Genomic DNA, 20,406 nt, shown 5'->3' on the forward strand with positions numbered 1-20,406 from the left:
CATGACTGTGAGTGGGAATTCTTTTACAAATTCAGATATTCAGAACACCATGAAATTTGGGGGAGGGGAACGGACTACACATCAACAGTTAGAGGCCACAGGTTGTGCAACCCTAAGTCAGAACATCAGATTCCTTGAACACAGTTGAAAAATGTGACGACGTCCAAATAAGGTGCGCACGCCATCAAACCCAAAACAGCACCCACTTTGCCAATGGGCAAAAATAAAAAGTGGGTTCTTTATCCTACATTCCTCATCTTTAAGGTCATCCCTAATAACTACTCTTTTGAATAATCAAGATCATGGTTAACTGAGAATTATATTTATTACTTTAAGACAAATGTAATGTAAAATAATGTTTTCAAAATGGTGGTGACTCAGATAATAGATCACTCACTTCCTAATGAGGTAACCCAAACTTGAATCTCAGAATCAGAAATTTAATATGAGTACTGCTTCTAGTATGCACCAACTATGGCACAAACATTAACTATCCACAGTGATGGTAGACCAATCATTTCCTCTCCGTGTAGTGCAAACATGGGTTAGTTGCATCAAGAAGTCCTCCACGAAAGCTAATTTGTCCAAATTCTTGATCCAAACCCTTATTTTCAGAATTAAGTTTTAAATTTACAAAAAAAAAAAAAAAAAAAAAAAAAAAAAAAAAAAAAAAAAAAAAAAACAGAGTTGAAAATTGAAAGTCATAAACTCAGAATTGGACCTGCTATTGGACCTGCACCAGATATAAAATAAAGTATTCACGTCATTACTATTGTACAGATCTCAGGAGAATTTCTCCAGTCAAGTTTCACAATGTGGATGGTATTATGGCTACAAGAGAAAGTCACTTCCAAGAGGGGTGTGGGATGGATATTGTTCTTGGCACAGAATTGACACCTACGTTTCCCCACCGCACCCCATTGGAAATGTGCTCTCACATGTTACAATAGCAGCAGACTGCTCCAGACTTTTAGTCTGGAAGAGGTCTCTTGAAACCTGCACAGTAGCATGAACAGTTTTAAAATAAACATAAATACATCAAGTTCAATGACCCAGTAATAATCATTAAAAGAAATATTAAAAACAAAAATTACCTCTGATTTTAAACTTTCTGTAAACACCTTGCAGTAACTGAAATCATTACTTGACATATAGAGAATGTAATTTTTGAGGAGAGGTTTTGCAGATCCTGAACTATATTTTTCACACTAATTGAGGTAAAGTACTAACCATGAATACAAATGAGCAATGAAGTTTTCTTTTGATGTCTAAAATTAAAAAAAATACATAGCATATAAACCATTAAAAATAAATATAAAAATAAAGTAAACTATAGTTTTACTAACTAAGGCAAACAACGTTAAAGAGCACAAAAATATTTTTGTGCTCTTTAACATTGTTTGCATTTTAGCACAAAGGTCGCCCACTTGTGTATTTATAGTTTTACTGCTGAAAATCAACATGGTTTTACTTCAATCTGGCTACTAACATTCAGAAATTTTTTTTTCTTGACTTTTACTTCATTTCTTCAGACCAATATTAACAAATTTCATATTTTTATTATTGATGATAAATTTCATAATTGATTTTCCAGTTCTGCCTTATTTGCGCAGATAAATTACAAAGATATTTCAGTTACTCTTGAAGTTTAAAATCTAAAATTTTTTAATCATCATGAAAAAATATCAAATAATAGCAAATAACACGGCACTTTAAAAAACAATATATAATATAAGTTATTGAAATATCCACGTGAAAAACATTAGTCGATTCTTATCATAAATATCTATAATGAAAATCAAGTTTTGGAAATTAAATATTTCAAATATTAAATTTAAAAAAATACTTCCATGAATAAAGGAGTGCACCAGCAATTGTTGGAATAAAACCAAAAGCATTTCTTACCAGTTTATTTATTAATACAAAGTGAAAAAAAAAACCATACCTTTAGAAAATTTCTTAAGAAAAAATTACCCTACTCTAACCCAAATAAAAGCTTGCCCTTGATTTTTGAATATTAGAATAGAATTCCCTGTAGTTGTTTTTTCTAATTTTCTTGCTCTTTAGCCATCCAGTCTAATTAAAATTCTTAGTATCTTTAAACTTTTGCTTGATACATAATAAAGTAAAAGAAATAATAACTGTACTTTTATTGTTGTAAATAAGAGAAACTAGATGAACAATACCTAATTAAAGTAATAATTTCTTTGTTTCTCCTATTTGTCCCTTAAATTCTTAAAATTTATGTTTGTAAAATACAGGAATCCAAACCTACAATGGTTCTTTTCCTTTTAAGAGGAGCTACTTTATCTTAGTTTCCTGTAATGATATTTAAATACAAAATGAAGAAGTTTATCCTAAATTTATAAGTCAAATTTTTCAAGAATATAGATTAACTTTCTATACATTCAATTACAATGCAATTAATTTAATAATTCAATATATTTAATTATAATATATAAGTTTCAGAACAAGGAAATTAATTTGTTCACAAAAAGAAATAATTTTTCAATAAAAATTGTTACATGATTTTTATACATGATGTAATTTATTTTCAACTACATATTTGTTTCTATTTTTTTAATTGATTTTATAACTAAACTGAAAATTATTCTTAAAATTAAAAAGTACAGAGATTAAAATTTGCACTAAAATCATATTAATCATGTGAGATTTATCTCTAAATAAATTGAACAATTAAATATAACGGGTTCAACGAATATCTCATTACTGAAGTAGTCTGCATCAATAAACTCGAAAGTTAATGATCATCCTATTAATGCTTTAAAATTTTAACTTTTAAATGTTCGACTAGAAATTTTTTTAGACTTCTAGAAAACTTTTTGTGTTGAACAAAAAGATTTTGCTAGACATTAATTTTGGCTGAATGAAAACAAAAAAGAAATTTTTTAATACTAATATAAAAATATTTTTCTTGATGTGATTCTGTAAGATGGATATCACAGGGTTAAGATAAAAATAATATAAATTGCTAAATGTTTTAAATATAATATTTTTCACATTAAAATGATAAACAAAGAAAACAATTATGAATTGTAGTAAAGAAATAAAAAAGCAGTAGTAATAAATCTTAATCCAATAGAATTATTACAATCGAATAAATTATTATATAAATTCTTTTTCTTTCTAGGACGTAATTAATAAATTTTTTTAAAAAAAATAGCAAATTGATTACTTACTATGGAGATTATGAGCTTAACTTTTTCAGAGTCACTCAATTTTTGGAAATCAGATAAATTTAGGTCTTTTTTTTATTCCACAATCATAAATTAAAATTTCTGAAGTCTTCAAATCATCATACAATTTCTCCACACCCTAAATGATGACAAAACTGTATAAGATAATTTAGCATATGGTTGGGAAAAAAAAGTTCAGTCTTCTTCATTATAGTACCATTACAATTAAACAAATCGTAAATTGAAAATAAATATGGTTATGAGCATAAAAAAGTAACAAAGCTATTAAATATTATGTAAAAGTAATAAATATAATGTGACACGAAATTCACGTAAAACATATTTTAATATGTTTTCATACAAAAAAAAAAAAAAAGATTTTACATATTAAACTGAATTTAAGAAAATAAATGTGACCACAGTTTAGATGCTTTAAAAATAAACATTCAATGAAGTATTAAAACAACCATTTTTTTTCTCAAAAACACTTCCAGCTTTCATAACTAAAATTTATATCAGTTATTTAAAGTAGATAACAAGAAAAATGTTAAATCATGTAACATTTGATCTATAATTATAAAATAAGAGGCACCTCTCTTAGAACTCCCGCTAACATGAGAAACATTAAACTGCTAACAAAACAAAAAATTCTAAGACAACAAGAAACTTTTTACAGGAGTCTGATATCATATGACCCTTCGTAGGGCTATCAGGATTTTATGTTTCAGATTGGACACAAGTTTCTACAGATTCACTATATTGGATCTCCTAACTGCATTTTGAGTGAGAAACACGTTGACATGAATGATCTTTAGAACGGTTCTGCCACCCAGGAAGCCTGCTTTTATTGTATTTCAAGAAACACTCCAACCTTGAAGATATCTCTTTTGGCATTCAATTGAAGAACTTATGCTTCATAAGCAAATACAAGGTTGCAATAAATTAACTCGATAATGTAATAATTAAAAAATTAACTCGAAAGAAATTATGATACACGATTCATAATCTACTTTCACAAGATACACAAAATAAAAGTTAAATAAAATAAAATATGGGAATAGAATTAACGTTAATGTAAATAATATTGCTTAACATGTGCACAAATTATGATGAATCTAAACAATATGCTAAATAATAATGAGGTCTCAAGTTCAGGCTTCACATATTTCTTTTTTGATCTAGTTACACGCTTAAAGTAAATATTTACACTTAATTGTCTAAATATAAGATGATTGGGCTTCAATGAATATGGTAAATCTTTCATAAAAGCATGCATGATTGTAATGCTTTTTCGTAATTATCCCTTGTTAGTGATAGTAAAACTGCCCTATGTTTTATTCTCAGATTTTAATGCTTTATTCTTGTCTTTCATAAAATATTTTGCTCACACCAAATATTTACCATTAAAAAAATTCCATTTTGTAACAATAAAAGTAATAGATTTAATATCCTTAATTGAAGATGCCACCATTGGCTACATGTCTGAGGCTGTAGCAAAATAGAAAAGAGAAGTCCAGCTCTTCAAATACCTAACTAAAGCATGAAACTGCTCGGTATGGTATGCTATACCACAACATCAACTTCGAGGCAGAGCAACATACACTGATTAAGCAAAGCATCAAATGTACTAAGATCCTACACATGAGTAGGCAAAATGCCGGGGTGTACGTCACTTGAATCGTTTGTTGTTTAGGTACGGTGCCTCCCACTAACCACCATTTTATTCTATTTCAATATGCACTAGCAGATATAACAGCATGAATGATATAACAGAATTTTAAAAGAAATAATTTAATAAAAAGTACAGCACTGTTTATAAAGAAATGCAAAAATGCAGCAACAAACCAAAAATAAAAAGAGAAAACTTCAAAAAATCAGCAGTGGTTGAGGGTAGAGGCGGGTGTAAACCCACTTTAAGAAGAGTTCCTACTGTTGTAACCCACAATGTTTCCTCCTCTGCACTGTACCAACCCTAAAGAGACTGGTTTATATTGTGTCTATAGAAGCTAGCCTTCTTTTTCTATGTAGATTATTTGGCTGTAGACTCCTCACCCCTTCTGTGCACACCTTTGAGGGCAGTTACGAGGGAAAAATTTCCCTAAAAATTGAACATTATTGATAATAAAAACATAAGAGTGTATTAAAATGTTTATTTGTATTCTCCTTTGCATTCCAAGTTTCAAAAGTTGAAGAGCATTATCTACAAGTCCAGATCTTGCTTCAATTTGCTGTGCTCCTTCAATAAACCATTCTGTAACTACTTCAAATGATAATGAATAATTTCTGGAAATAAAAATAAAATCACTTTTAAGTTAGTTAGAATTCTATAAAATAAAATTAATTACATCAGAGAAATTAGAAAAAGATTTAATTTAATATTTTTTTAATTAAATGTTAATAAAAAATTCACTAAGTTCTCATTATCTGCAGTAATTGTGATTGTACCTAGTTTAAGAAATCAAAATATTGGGATAATAGAAGCATTTTTTGTCTTGAAAGCACAAAATGATTGCCACTTGTTAAGGCAGAGAGGCTAACTTGGCCCCTGGCCTACAGCTTGGTAGAGCCTCCTTAGACAAATGCTATCTTTTAGTCGATGATCCTTTGAATCAGTAACTAAATACTCTTAATTTTTCTTCTTCTAAAGAACTTGGACTAACATTAGTAGCTTCATACAATAAACAACAGTATTGTGTGCAAAAAAAAAAAAAATGAACACCTCAATATCTTTTGACCTAATGATTTTATCTTCATGTACTAAGATGCTAAATTAATAGAATTATTAAGATAACAACTTAGTGCATAAAAGACTATAAAGGTGCTCGCTTCTTTATTTTGCACATTGTATATAACACACTTGTAGCAAACAAATTAATAAACATTAAATTTATAAATTTATGAGCAATCCACAATAGGAACTTACTTGTAATTTTTACTTTTTTTAAAGAACTTAGACCAATATTTGCAGCTTCATTCCTAAAGTAACAATATTAAGAAAGCAAACACTTCAATATTTTTTGACTTAATGATTGGATCTTTATTTACTAAGATGCTATCTTAATTAGATAGCCTTGTAGAGATTATCTTAATGATTTGATTAAGATAGCCCCTTAGAGCAAACCTTTAGATCAAATGTTATTAAGGTACTTGCTTCTTTATTTTGCACACCCTACATACCACACTATTAACAAACATTTAATCTATAAATTTATGAGGGATCCACAATAGGAACTTACTTGTAGAAAGGTAACAGAGACTCGGAAGGTGATGTGGTCTCAGAAAAATAACTGAGTATTCCCATATAACTGAGTATTCCTTTCTGTTCCCATATAAGTGAAAGGCGTTGCCACCGCTTCCCAATTAGAGTAAAAAGAAAACTGAATGGTCGCTTCCAGGCCACATTGGGATCGGAATTGTTTGAAAAACTTGGGATCAAAATGCTGTTGTGCTGCAACAGCACCACCTAGGATTATCTAGAGAAAAAAAAGTTAAACAAAGTTAAAAGTTTGACGATGTTCACATTCATTAATTAAAATATAATAAACATCCCCACAGCAGCATCTTGCAAATTTTAGCTAAAAATTTGAACCACCCTTAATTGATATTTTATTGTATCCTGATTGAATCCTAGGTAGTATTCCTTGGTCAGGTAAATCCTAGGTTTATGGTATTCTTATTGAACTATCTAGTCTAAAATATTTACATTCCTAGACATATATTTTCTACCTAAGTGAAATTTTTTTTCAAAATTAAAATTTTATCAAACCTAGGATATGCAGGGCAATATAATTTTTAATTCTTGAGGCCCATGCGCATAAAATATTCAGGAGTTGTTAGATGGTCTAGGGCAAAATTAGGAAACTTTGGCAACAACCAGTTGCAGCATTTTTAACAGTAGAAACCTTTTTTTAAAAATAGAACATTTTAAATGGTTAAAAATTGTCAATAAATAATAATATCAGGCATTTCTTCTAAAGCATCTCTCAAAATATGGTAAATATTACAATTGTAAAATGAATAAAATTTTTAAAAAACAAGTGTGAAATAAAATAATTTCCTAAGTGTTATGAAATATTCATATTAATTCCATATTTATTTAACAAAAAAAACAATAATAAAGTGCACATGTTTCATATTTTTAATAAAAGGTGGCTACTGGCAAACAAGTTTTTAATCACTATTTGTAATATTTAGCCACCCTGTGGCAATCGTTAATTTAGAAGTAAGCCCTAACTCTTAACCAAAGATTAAATGTTATTGGCTTAATAGTTGTTAAATTTTGATTCATGAAAAAATTTGAATGAGAGATGACATCGATTGAGAACATAGTGAATATTTTATCTTGCATTATAACCGCGTTGAACAGCGGACCCAATTTCGGGTTTACAATTACCAATGTTCAACTCTGTAGCCTTATAATTTTGATCCCAATCCAGAAGACAAGGGAACTCCTGGATCAAGTAATAGGAGAAGTTTGCCTGGAGGACTTTTTTTGATGGAATTAACCCGAATTTGCATTACATGAAGAGAAAAACCACAATATCTCCCACTGTTAGCCTGACAGTAAAGGGACTATAACCCATGATCAATCTATCACTGAGGATATTTTACATCAGCACTGTGGTCGGTGTGAGCCGGGTGCAGAATTTGCATTGACCAGGATTCAAATTCAGTTCACCTCATTGGGAGGCAAGCGCTCTATCCCCTGAGCCACTGTGGCTATCTTGAGGGGCATACTTTAGATATTCTAAACAATAAGTGCTGAAAATATTTTAAATTACATACACCAAAAGGTTATATACCCAGATTAAACCTTTCTCTATGAAATATGGTATCTTTGTATAATCATAAGATATTCAAGATGAGTACTTTTTGTGCTCCATACTTGAGCTTTATTTTATTTCAGAGAGTTAATTTTGCCTTTTCTTAAACTCTCTCAAGAAATAAATTGTTTGTACAGTATTTATCAAAGTAAAGCAGGAAAAAATATGTATGGCTTTGATTGGAATATTGATGCTTAGAGTCTCAAAATGAAAGAGACCAGTAAAACAAAAAATAGAGGAATATTTAATGCAAAATTTGGTTAAACTTTTTTAGTCATTTACATTTCTGCAGTAAATAAAAAAAAGTTTACTTGATTCCATGATTCTCAAAAGGAATATATGTACATAATTCAGCTACTGTAAATATAGCTATATCTTACAAGAGATTGGCTAGTAAAGAGTACAAATTCTTTTTAATTACTTCTTATGCTATTTTCAAAGCAGTCATATAACTAACAATAACACTGAATTAACAATTACACCCAAAAGTATATATCAATATTAAATTTTGACAAAGTGTAATGTTTTTCAGTAGAAAAGGGCTAAATTTCATTGATAAGAACATTAAAACAATTCAAATGTAAAAGTCAGACAAGAAAAGTTATATCATTCAACTTCGTAGTGCTCGTTAAAAGATTTTTTTAAGAATTTTAAATCCTTAGTTTACTTAATTTTAAAATATTGATATCGATTATTCTCGCATTAGGCTCTAGACATGATAATATATTATAACATGAACATAAATATTAGTATACAAAAGTAGAAATAATTTGTTGAGTAATGTAAACATGTATTTAATTGCCTTTAAACCACAGAGAGAAAAAAATGCTAAATGAAAACAATAAAATTTTATTTTAATCAAACATTAAATGACACTTAAAAATTTATGAAACTCATTACTTCTTTAGAAATACATAAATTAAGAGACAAAACATTATGAGAAAAAAGTTTAAGAATAAATGTAGAAATAAAAGAAAACTAATGCTACCTCATAAGTAGTTAGCCTGTCAACATAATTTAGAAGTAGTTGCATAGTTGCTTCTGTTCCAGATTAAGTCTGAAAATTAATTAGAGATATTTATTATTTTGCTACAAACTGATTATGTGTGGACCCTGTTGTAAAAAGTAATAATAGTTTAGAGATAAAGCAGATTTTCCTAAAATATATATTTATTACAACATATTTCTGCAAAGAAAACTTAATTGTTTAGAAATTGCAGAACATTACTTGAGCAAAATGGATTAATCACTTTTTAACCTATGAGGTCTTTCATATAATCAATTTATGTTATTTTATAGTAATTCTTAAAAATGTGTGCAAACAATGTTTTACTATGATTACTTCTACACCTTCTGAATAATATAACTTAACATAATTTTTTTACATTGTTTTCGTTAAAATGGTTACAAAATTGTATGGATTTCAAAAATATGGTGACATTCAATGCCAAGATCAAAGAAAAGCCATGATCTCCAATGAAACTGTTGCTGAAAAATTTAGTGTTAAGGGATTCTGTGATTTGTACAGCATTGAATAAAAGAATTGTACAATCTTCTTCTCCCAATAAAGATAGTATTAACTCAACACATATTTATCATATTATATCATATTTATCATATTATATCATATTTATCATATTATATCATATTTATCATATTATATCATATTTATCATATTATATCATATCATTTTATATCATATTTCATTTTATAACTAGCAATGAGCAGTCAAACATAAAATGATAATTAATTACCTAAAAAACTTTTTTACTTTCATAATTCCTAACTCCTTTGTTAGTGCCAACAAAGCTAAAAAAAAAAGAAATTAAAGTGTTAATATCAGCATTTAAATCTTTTAATTGCAATTTTGAAAGTTAAGGAACTAAGTGAACTTGTAGGTGTCTCATACTAAGAGAAGAACATGAAAAGAATATATAATACACTTAATTTATAAACTACAAAAAATCCAAGTTGTCTAATAAAATCAAAATTAAAAAGTTACCAACATTTCATAACCATAAATACTCATTTCAAAAACATATAAATGTAAATTTTGAATATTTTTGCTGGATCAAGGAATCTAGCATAAAATTCCCAAGTCTAAAAAAGTTAAAGCTTTCCAGAAAGATCAATGCTTTCTTATTATGAAAAACTCCAGAAATATTTTCTCTCAGAATTTCAAGATATAGTAGCTGTTAGGATATTTTAAAAGATTTTGAGCACAATGAAACTTTAAAAAAAGTATGTTATTTATGCCCACACAAATTTTATACCAACTATAATGCACAGAAGATTTAGTAGCTTTTGAAATGAGCTTTGGTTCCTTTTTGATTTGAGGCACTATGACATAGTATCTGTTTCAGTAGTAGAAAAAATAAAACTAGAAATGTTTTTCCAAAGAAAAAAAAAATATTTTTTAAAAATTTAATGAATATTTTCAAGCAAGGAAGCATTGACTGTAATATAATCAAAACAAAAATAATAAAATGCATAATACAAAACGACAATCAACCTTCAACCACTCACATAAGTACAATGAAGTTAAGATATTTTTATAAAGGGGGATAGCCTTTGGAAGCACTTTGGGTTTATAATTTTGCTTCCCTGAAAAAAAAAAGGGGAACAAAGTAACTATCAAAATAAAGTTTCACCTCTAAAAGCATGCTTCAGAGATTTTTGCAACTGCCTTTGCTGTCAGGTAAAAATAAAAATAATAATAAAAAAAATGAAAGCAGATGTAAAATTTTTGTGCAGTGCTCTCCACCTCCTATTATTCACAGAGAATAAATTAAACATCAGACTTCTAGATGCCAAAGACACCATATAATCATTCATTGTGTCACAATTCTGAAACAAATATATATATATATATATATATATATATATATATATATATATATATATATATATATATATATATATATATATATATATAAATAAAACCAATCCTACAGTACTGGAAGAGACACTTTCAGTTTTTAACATTTTCTAAAATTTCTCAAGAAATACTTAGTAACTTCGGTAGTTTTTAGTTCATTAAATTTTTCATACTTAGCAATAAAATTTAAAGCTTTCAGAAATTTGAGATACCAACAATAAATTACAAAAAAAGTATTCTTGAACACCCTATGCCAGTAAATCAATTAAGAAGCTTTTAATTTGTATTGATTATTTTGGTTATTATTATTTATATTATGCTAAATATTTATGGAGATGATAAAAAACTTATTTCTTTGTCCTATGTTTCTTTGCTGTAACTTTAAAAATATTCAACACAATTAAACAAAATTTTGAGATATTTCAGACTGTTTACAAAAATATTGATTTAATATTTTAAAAAACTTATTAAATATTGATTAAATGTTTTAAAACTAATGAAAATATTCTGATTTAAATATCTCAAAATTTAAAAAGTTTCAAGCAATTTCCTAAGTAGTTTTTGTACTTTTTAAAAGAAAGCTCAAAACGTTAAGGGTTTGTCTACAAATTTCAATTTTGTAATATGAAACAAGATTTATTAAAAATGACACTGGAAAAAACAGTCAAGACTACAAAATGAAATTTGCGAAAAACTTAAATCTTTTTGTGATTTCTTTTAAAAAGTACAAAAATTACTTAAAAAATTGCTGGAAACGTTTTAAATTGTTAAGTTATTGAAATACTCTTTCCCTTAGTAGCTAAACACGATTCCCCACAAAATTATTCAAAAATATTTTTAAATTTTTTCTGCACTTGAACAGTATAAATAAAATTACTTTAAATACTCATATTTCATGCAGTTTCTGTCAAATTTATTTCAAATTTTAAAACTATAATTTTGTAATTAATTTTTAAAAGGTTCCAAAAATTTTGCTTATTTTTATCGAATAATTTTAAAAATAATAATGTAAAACAAAAACATATATTTTTTATAAAAATGTCCATATTTCCAGAAATATTTAAGCTAAGTTTACGAAAATTTGTTTATACTATTTCAAATAACAATCAAAGTAATTTATACAAGTTACAAGCTTATTTCTTGATTATCTGTCATAGGGTGTTTAAAAATACTTGTTTACTTTTGTAATTTATTGTTGGTCCCTCAAATCTCTGAAAGCATTAACCTTTATTGCTAAGTAAGAAAAATTACATGAACTAAACACCTCTAAAGTGAATAAATAATTTTCTAAGCATTTATTGAGAAATTTTGAAAAATGTCAAAAACTGAAAGTGTTTCTACCATTATTTTAGGGTAGTGTATATATATTAACCAACTAAATCTAATTACTTTTTTTAAATCTAGGAAAATATTTAAAAAAAGAGAGTTCATTTATTTTCACATTGAGGTTAATAAAAACAATTGCAACAGAAAATGCCTAATTATAACAAAACATCAGTTATCTTGATTAATATTATATGACATACTCTGTAATTGTCATGTTGAAAGATTTCATTGAAAACCAATTTAATCTTTATTATGGTTTTCTATAATCAGCTATATCACTGATTCATAACTTCTTAAGCATGATGTGTGCTATTTGTAATTCATGTCAAAATGAAATGCAATGTGGATAATGTAAATACAAATCACAATGAATTCCTAAATTTGCTAGAATAAAAATCATGATGAGTAATTTGAAAACAGTGTGAATGCAAAGCACATCGTATAATTCATAAATTGAAGGAATAAGACTAACTCTGGTTATTAGTAACTTACATGAACAGATGAGTTGTTTTTAAATATATAGAGAAATTACAAAGAAGATAGATTGGTAGAAATAAAATGAGTTTCCTTCTGTTATCAGCTGACATGTGACTAATGCAATGTTATGGTGATGGGAGGTCAGAACAAAATAATCCTTCTATTTGATATGCTAAAAATCTCTCTACATTTAAAGAAATATAAATGATTTAGCTTTCTGATTAAACTAATTCAAAAAAATTCATATTGAAGGTAGACCATATACTAGTTATGCTAACTTACAAAAATGGAAAAAAGGAATTTTCTGCTAATTTTTCAAAATTACTTAAATGAGTTTGAGAACCGCCCCCCCCCAAAAAAAAAAGAAATGAATAAATAAAGTAAATATTAAGATTAGTTGTTCTTTAAATATTTTGAATTTTTTTTAAAAAAAGGCAACGATAATTAAGTTTCCAGACAAAAGAGTACATGGCTGTAGGAAATTATAATTTTTATGTGATTAGTTTTGTGATAAGTTTTGATTGTGATATGATTTGATATGACATGATTTTTTATGATCAAGATAAGTTTTTCTTTAGAAAATAACAATTAAATTAAATTTAATAACTATATGACCAATTTGAAATTTTTAAAAAAGAAGAAAAATGTAATGCATATCTTCAGACATATGAATATGTGACTCTTTATTATACTGCTCAGAGATTTTCTTAACTAAATTAAATGGCACAGAAAAAAAATTCAACTGAAACAAGTGATTCTAAAATTAGGGAGTGGAGTACTGCAAATAAATTAAATGTCACATGACTTTCAGTCACAAATTATTTTTTAACAGGAAACAAATTGATTAAGAAACAAGAATTTGACAAGAAAGTTTCTGCAAAATTATTTCGTTAATGAACATAGAACATTGAAAAAACTTCTCAATCATAGAGCCTTTGGGTATTGAAATTCTTGCATTACTTTCTAATTGAGTAACATTTGGTGGAAGAAAGTTTGGAAAAGCTAAAGGGTCCTCCATTGAAATTTAAGCAAAAGTAACTATAAAAACAGAGTGTTTGTCTTTAAGAACAGAATTATTTTGAGGGTTATTATTCCCTCTCACAAAAATTTGTGAACTGAAAGATACATTAGAGCTCTGATCACTATTTTTCAAAATTTTTAATTATATTATTAACAGTTTTAAAAAAGAAAGTTATACATACAATCCGTAGAGCACTCACGTAATCAGCATCTCTTAACCAAAGTGCACATTCAAAGTTAGCTTCAATGTCAGGGAATAAATTCTCTTTCAAAAAAGATAAAAGATTCTGCAGAAATAGATGTCTTATCAAACACCTCTAAAAACAATACAACACAAGATTAGAAAACACCAGTAAATGAATAAAGGCAATAATTATTAAATACAGTCATTACTGCGACCAATACATCGATTTCACAGACACAATGTTATTTTAACGTGTGTTAGAAAATCTGAATTGAACTGTATGAAATTTTTGTTTCATTTTTTATAAGAAAATCACATCAAATTAAGGTGTTAAAAATTTTCGCTGTTTCAAACATTTGGTTTAAAATTAAGGAAAACATGAAAGTGCTCAGTAGTAGTAAAAATCATATTTTCAAATACAACAAAAATATCACATGTTTTCATATACACGCAACATTTTGGTACATTTTCAATATGAAAGCTAACCTTACTTTTGATAAATATTGAATTGTTCATTCCAATATAACATGAAATCTTTGTTTAATTTTATGTAAGAAAATCACATCAAAAACAAGAGTTAAGCATTTTTGCTCTTTCAAAACAAAAATTTTTTTATAGGCGAAAATTCAATGGATAGCAAAAGTTTCATGGGAGTCCACCTACCTATTCTTTTGAGGTTAGTGCTCAAAGAACATAGAGCATCTTGAATTTCACATGAAAGTATGAAAGAACCATTATTTCTTAACCTAGACGTAATCTATGGTAAAAAGGATGGTGGAATATCAGTTACTCTTCATTATTAAAAATTAAAAATGTGTAACGCATTATTATGTGGAGTTTTCCGCTTGCAATACATTAATAACATTAGTACATTTCTTTCATGAATCATATATTTCTTGTTTAAAAATTGTACTTAATCTTTTTAAAAAGTGCTGTAAGGAATAACTTATTTTGGAGATAAATCATGTATTCTTCTTGACTTTATTTTTGTTCAGATTTAAGAGCTTTCTGGACATATGTTATGTAGCAGAAATATATTATTATCAGCATAATATCATATGCTTAGTAGATAAATTGAAAATTTAGAATGGAGTAGATAGAAGAAGAATATTTTTGTCAAAATAAGTTCTGCATTTATGAGTACATATTTGCTGTAATTCTATATATTTACGATGCAGCGACTTCTTGTTCAGAAGTGCAATTTCAGTTAGACCACGCGGGACGGGTCACCATTTTGAATGTCAATTTTATAGTTATGTACCTATATATTCAACTTGAAGCAGCAGCTTAGAATAGAAGGCACAAAAATTTGTGAGTCAAAAAATCAGAATGGGTACCTGTTAGGTGGGAATTCAATTGGAAATCAGATGTAACAGTGGGAGATGACAAATCATTTTCATGATACAATACTGATAGTCTGAGCAATTAAAGGCTCATATATGCATTAAAAAAATTTAATGCTGGTAAAACAAATGAATTATTCACTTCTTATAAGTTCTCATTGTAATTTTTTTTAAAAATTCCATGTTGTTGTGTGCCATTAAGGCACTCAGTGATGCGATTGTTTTTGTTTTTCAGTGGGCCATCTACGGCCAAGAATTCGACTTCTGCCACACCCATGCATCACACCTGCTTATAAGGCGGATCCATTCATTTATCCACTTATAAAAGTATATTCAAAGTATGATATTATGAAGTTGTTCGAAGAACTAAATCAAATTTGAAAGAAAAATATTTTTTCAATATAGAGTAAAAACAAATGCATGAAAAACAAACATACCTTAGAATGCAATGAATAAGGGTTGGATCTCTTATTCCCATTTGGGAACTCCTAATGGAGAAAAAAAAATTAAAAAGTATTTGATACACTTGAAAGAAAAAATAGATAAATAAAATTAATAATGCACAATAATATTTATCTGAAACATATTCTTAAACTATGAACATGATTTAATGAGGAATTCAATATTTTCCAAGCAAACATTTTTTTACATAAGCTTTTATTGAATACTGTTCAAAAGTATTTTTATATTTAAAAAAAAAATAAACAAACAAAAAATGTATGAATGATGGAAAAAACTTGCATGTCAAAATTCAAAGATATGAGATTCCTATAAAAATATATTCTTACAATTAAACTTACTTAAAACTTATTATTTACTCAAAACTTATTATTGAACTTGTTTTTAATACAAATTAATTAAGAGATCAAAGTAGTATTTTTAAAGTATTAAACTTGATATTTTTTTGAGTAAGAACAATATAAAAAAGTTTACTCAATAACTGTTTTATTTAACTGCTTGTTACAAGTGGCCATCGATAACATTTATAAAAAAAAATTCTTAAAAATAATTTATGCCAAAAAATTAATTTTCAAGTACCATGAATGAAAAACCATTTTTGAATAGTAGATAAAAAAACAACAATTATAACAAATTCATAGGAGGGCAAAAAGTTGAAAAAAAAAAAGAAAAAAACAGGAAATTAAAATTTTCATTTACTTCAAACTATTAATAAAAAAAATTGAAAATTGTTACTAATCAGTATGAGACGAATGTGATGGCCTCACCTATAATTATTTTTATTTGTTTTTCAATATTTGAAATCATAATAAACAAGACTTTGAAAACAAAATTGTTGCAATCCAATTATTAGAGACAAATTACAAATTATATCAGTAAATGATGCAGAATACAGCTGGAAAAATATTTTTTCTGGTATTCTTATTTTCTTAGTATTTTTTATTTAAGACAGTTCAGGAGCTAAATTGAGAATGCTATAAGCCACTTTTGGCCCACCAGCCATAGGTGAATTCTTTACATTATTTTATTCATACTTTTTCCATTAATCTTCTGTTAAACTTTTAGAAACTTCCATATCATTCCAGTGGACACTAATGATAATCTTTTAATGCTGTATTGAGTCCCCATGGACTACAAAGCAACTTCAGGAAAAAGGGAGGTCACTTTAAAATTATTATAATCTCATTGATCAGTAAAGTTTAAAACAGTCAAACTTGAAGGTGAAATAAAAATGCTTGTTCTTGTGTCCACGAACAATTATCCCTGCTCTTTGTGGTGTTCCTTGTTTCAATGCATTACATTTTGTAGAATTGTGTTCTAAAAAGAAAAAAAAAAGTGACTCAATGGGTGAAAGAAAAAGAAAAGATTTATTTTAAAACATTTAACATTAAGTTACTAATGCTTATTATTAGAAAAAAAAATGCAATTTAAAAAAAATAATTATAATAATAATCTATATTTAAGGAACTATTTTGAATGGGAAATTAGCTTACTAAAAATTCTAACACTTATTTGGTTTTCACAATATTTGATCACTTTACATAAATCAGAAAATGAGTTAAACTAACTTCATCATTCTCTAAATTAATTTTTTAAAAAGTACACCAGATCATTAAGAAGCATCTAGAAAAAAAAAGACAGCAATCCATAAAAAATTTTTTTTCCTTACAATAAAAAAAAACCCAACAAAAGGCCAAGACATTAAAAAAAAACTAATACAGAAATTTAATTTTAAAAAAAGCTCCCAGTTCCTGGTCTTTTAAATGTCATTGTTTGATAATTAAATAATTGAAATAAAGAAGTCTCACTGCAATAAGTATAAATCCTTTACCAAATAAAATACTAACAATAATGTGAAGAAAATTTTTTTTAAAAAACATGTAACTTATTTCTTAAGCAACAACCTATTGATAAGGACCTTCACTTTCTGGTTAATTTGATTTACCACCATTTTTGATGCAAAAAATTAAATGAATATTATAAAAAGAAAGCTTTTGATAAAGCTAAGAAAAAAATTCTAGAATTTTCATAACATTAATTATGAAATCCTTAGTCAGGGTAGATTCTTTTATCTTTTTGAGAAAACTATTTTAACTGGTGAAAGTTTGATTTTCTATTTTTTTTCTTGTAGCAACAGATGAAAATGCAATTGCTTACTTATGCCTCCGAGAAATGTTTATTTATAATTTAATGTGCAGGACTGAGTACACTTAAAACTTAATGATTTTGGAGAATGAAAAACCAGAAAATATATTTGAATACATAAAATTTTTCAATAGTTTCTAAATAATGTAAGTCGAAAATAGAACAAACTTAGTTAACCAAGATGACTTGAATTAATCAACAACAACTCAAAAAAATGGTAGGTTCTTCTTCTTGCTTAAAAAAGTGTAACTTATAGTTCGTTCATTAGAAAACGGAACTAATTTCAACACAATCGAGCTACCAGGTCTAACCTCACTATCAGATCTTACCCTTTTCTTCCCAACATAAATTAAATTAAAAATATCACAACTTAAAATTTGCTTTACTGCATTTGAATGAAAGGAAAAGCTTTTTCAATAAAAACAAGAGGTGGATATTTCTGTATCATGATCTGTCGCGCCAACTACAATTGACAAGGTGATTTTCTAATGAACGATGATTTTCTAATGAACGATGATTTTCTAATGAATAGATTTGAAACTAGCAATTTAAAAAACAAAACAAAAAACATGTGGATGTTTGTCCAGGGATTGCTACAAGTTATACTTTACGAGTTGATCCCTTTTTGTGATGTTTTTATAAGTTTGTCACAGGCCACTGCTGAAAGTTCCCAAGACTTGAAAATTATTCTGTCACAGATTACAACACGGAAATCTACTCAACAAGGAAGAAAACACTTACTTTATTATGTTTATTAGTTGCATTCTTCAGAAACTTTTTATTTTATGAATTATTCCTCTGAAAAAAAAAATAGTTCATCAAACATCAAATTTAATTAATTTTTACCACAATACAATAACCAAATTAAGTGATATTGACTTTTATGCAAATAAAGGGATAGTGAGAAACCACAACACTGAGGAATAATATGTGCAATTGCTGGAAAATCTTTTTAAACAAAAGAAGAAAAAAATATTAAAATTTGAAATAATATATCAGGGTAAAAGAAAAGAAAAAAAAACAAGGAAATTTTACTACTTTGAAAAATAGCTAATAGAACAAAGGATTGGTAAAAGGTTGAACTGTTAGAAACAAACAAATAGAGTAAAATAAAGCTGTAACAATAGTTTCAACTACTATTGATATTAAAATTAATTTGATATTGCAATATTCTTCTTAGAAATTTTATATAACTCCATTTGGATCAAAAATTAGTAAACATAAAATAAACCACAAGATTATATTTTTCACAAGAATAAAGCTCAAAAATTCTAAAATAGGCAAGATCAAGAATAGACAGGAGTTCAAGATTTGCAGTGATTTAAATCTACTTATAACATAGACATACAAAAAGAAATGAATAGTTTTAATTTCAAATAAAAAGCAGACGAGTTGTAGAATGTTTAATCTTACAACATTTGTCGGCGAAAATTCTTCAACCCATGTTCAAAATTATCTTTTCCGCACTGAAACAAATCTTCGTGTTTCTGCTTTTGTTGAGTCCATAATAAAGCGGAGTTATAATAATCAATGCAGTTTTAATATTTCGCTTTTGCCATAAAAGCTGTCTTTACCGCAAGTTAAATTGTTTGTTGACTTATTTTTTGCATGCTTGCGAACTTAATTACATTTTTGAGCTCTATGCTGCAAAATTATGAGCTTATGGCTTTTTAACGCATTGCAGAGATTTTAACTGTAGTACTATGTAAGCTATAATTTAATGTTATATTTTTTTTCGATCACAGCCAGTGGAGAAACAGGCCAACTTATATTTCTGTTATTTAGCCTGTTTACACATTTTAGCAAGTCAATAATTAAAATATTTGCAACACAAAACACATTGTAAAGTACAAATAATGTTATTATAATGTGTTGTGAAAGAGTCAAATATCTTAAATCTCATCACCATCAAAACAGAAAGGGGAAAAAAGACAAGACAGTTTTCTGTATTGCATAGCTTTAGTGTTTTTATTGTGAATAAAAACATTATTCAGCGCTAATATGCTGGAATTGAGGATTTCTCAATAATATGTTATCTCAGTAATAACGACCTCACTTTTGTATTTGATTTTTAATTAAGAATCACTATTAGGAACATAACAGGAACAAGACGATTAGATATGGAAATTAAATAGAACAATGTTAACGTTAGTTTTTACAAAGTTAAACATAAAACTGCAAGTTCCCTGGAAACATCACGCTTATTTTGCTGCTAACGACTATTGGTACTCAAAACAGCAATAAGTTGATCTATATATTTCTCACTATGTTTATTCAAAAGTTTTTTGTGGATGTATAATGTAATGAAAAATTAAATGTTCTTTTATTTAAATACAGGGTGCATAGCGTTTTTAATAAGTGCTTAAAAGTTCATGTTTTTTATTTTTTTTTAAAAGCTCTTAAAGGTGGTTTTTCTATTCAGGATTTGAAAAAAATGTAAAAATAATAATATCTTTCAAAAGGAGATTTTTTCTTTGCCGTTTTAAATTACGAAAAAAGCATGATTTTCACAATTTTCTCAGCAATATTTATCAAAAACTAGTTATTTTATTAT

General features: G+C 27.2%; 1 protein-coding gene across 24 annotated transcripts; it reads right to left on the reverse strand.

The window, feature by feature from the left end:
- Positions 1-1,164: 1,164 nt before the first annotated feature.
- On the reverse strand, positions 1,165-19,567 carry LOC147812616 (NBAS subunit of NRZ tethering complex-like). 24 transcript variants are annotated; one of them, XM_087162493.1, is made up of 10 exons: positions 19,266-19,561; positions 18,594-18,650; positions 16,742-17,024; positions 15,686-15,736; positions 13,922-14,038; positions 9,792-9,829; positions 9,009-9,077; positions 6,434-6,670; positions 3,201-3,336; positions 1,165-1,268 (listed from the first exon to the last, which is right to left on the reverse strand). In XM_087162493.1, the coding sequence occupies exons 3-6, from the start codon at positions 16,748-16,750 to the stop codon at positions 9,815-9,817; spliced, it is 192 nt and encodes a 63-aa protein (XP_087018619.1). In that variant the 5' UTR covers positions 16,751-17,024; positions 18,594-18,650; positions 19,266-19,561; the 3' UTR covers positions 1,165-1,268; positions 3,201-3,336; positions 6,434-6,670; positions 9,009-9,077; positions 9,792-9,814. The 24 variants fall into 24 exon arrangements, with proteins under 24 accessions (XP_087018619.1, XP_087018615.1, XP_087018612.1 ...); XM_087162489.1 differs by having other exon boundaries at positions 13,904-14,038; positions 19,266-19,550; XM_087162486.1 differs by having other exon boundaries at positions 9,775-9,829; positions 13,904-14,038; positions 19,266-19,550.
- Between the last annotated feature and the right edge of the window lie 839 nt (positions 19,568-20,406).

This window comes from Parasteatoda tepidariorum, chromosome 4, assembly GCF_982258835.1.
Source record: "Parasteatoda tepidariorum strain Cologne lab strain chromosome 4, Ptep-v5.0, whole genome shotgun sequence".
Taxonomy (NCBI): Eukaryota; Metazoa; Arthropoda; class Arachnida; order Araneae; family Theridiidae; genus Parasteatoda; species Parasteatoda tepidariorum.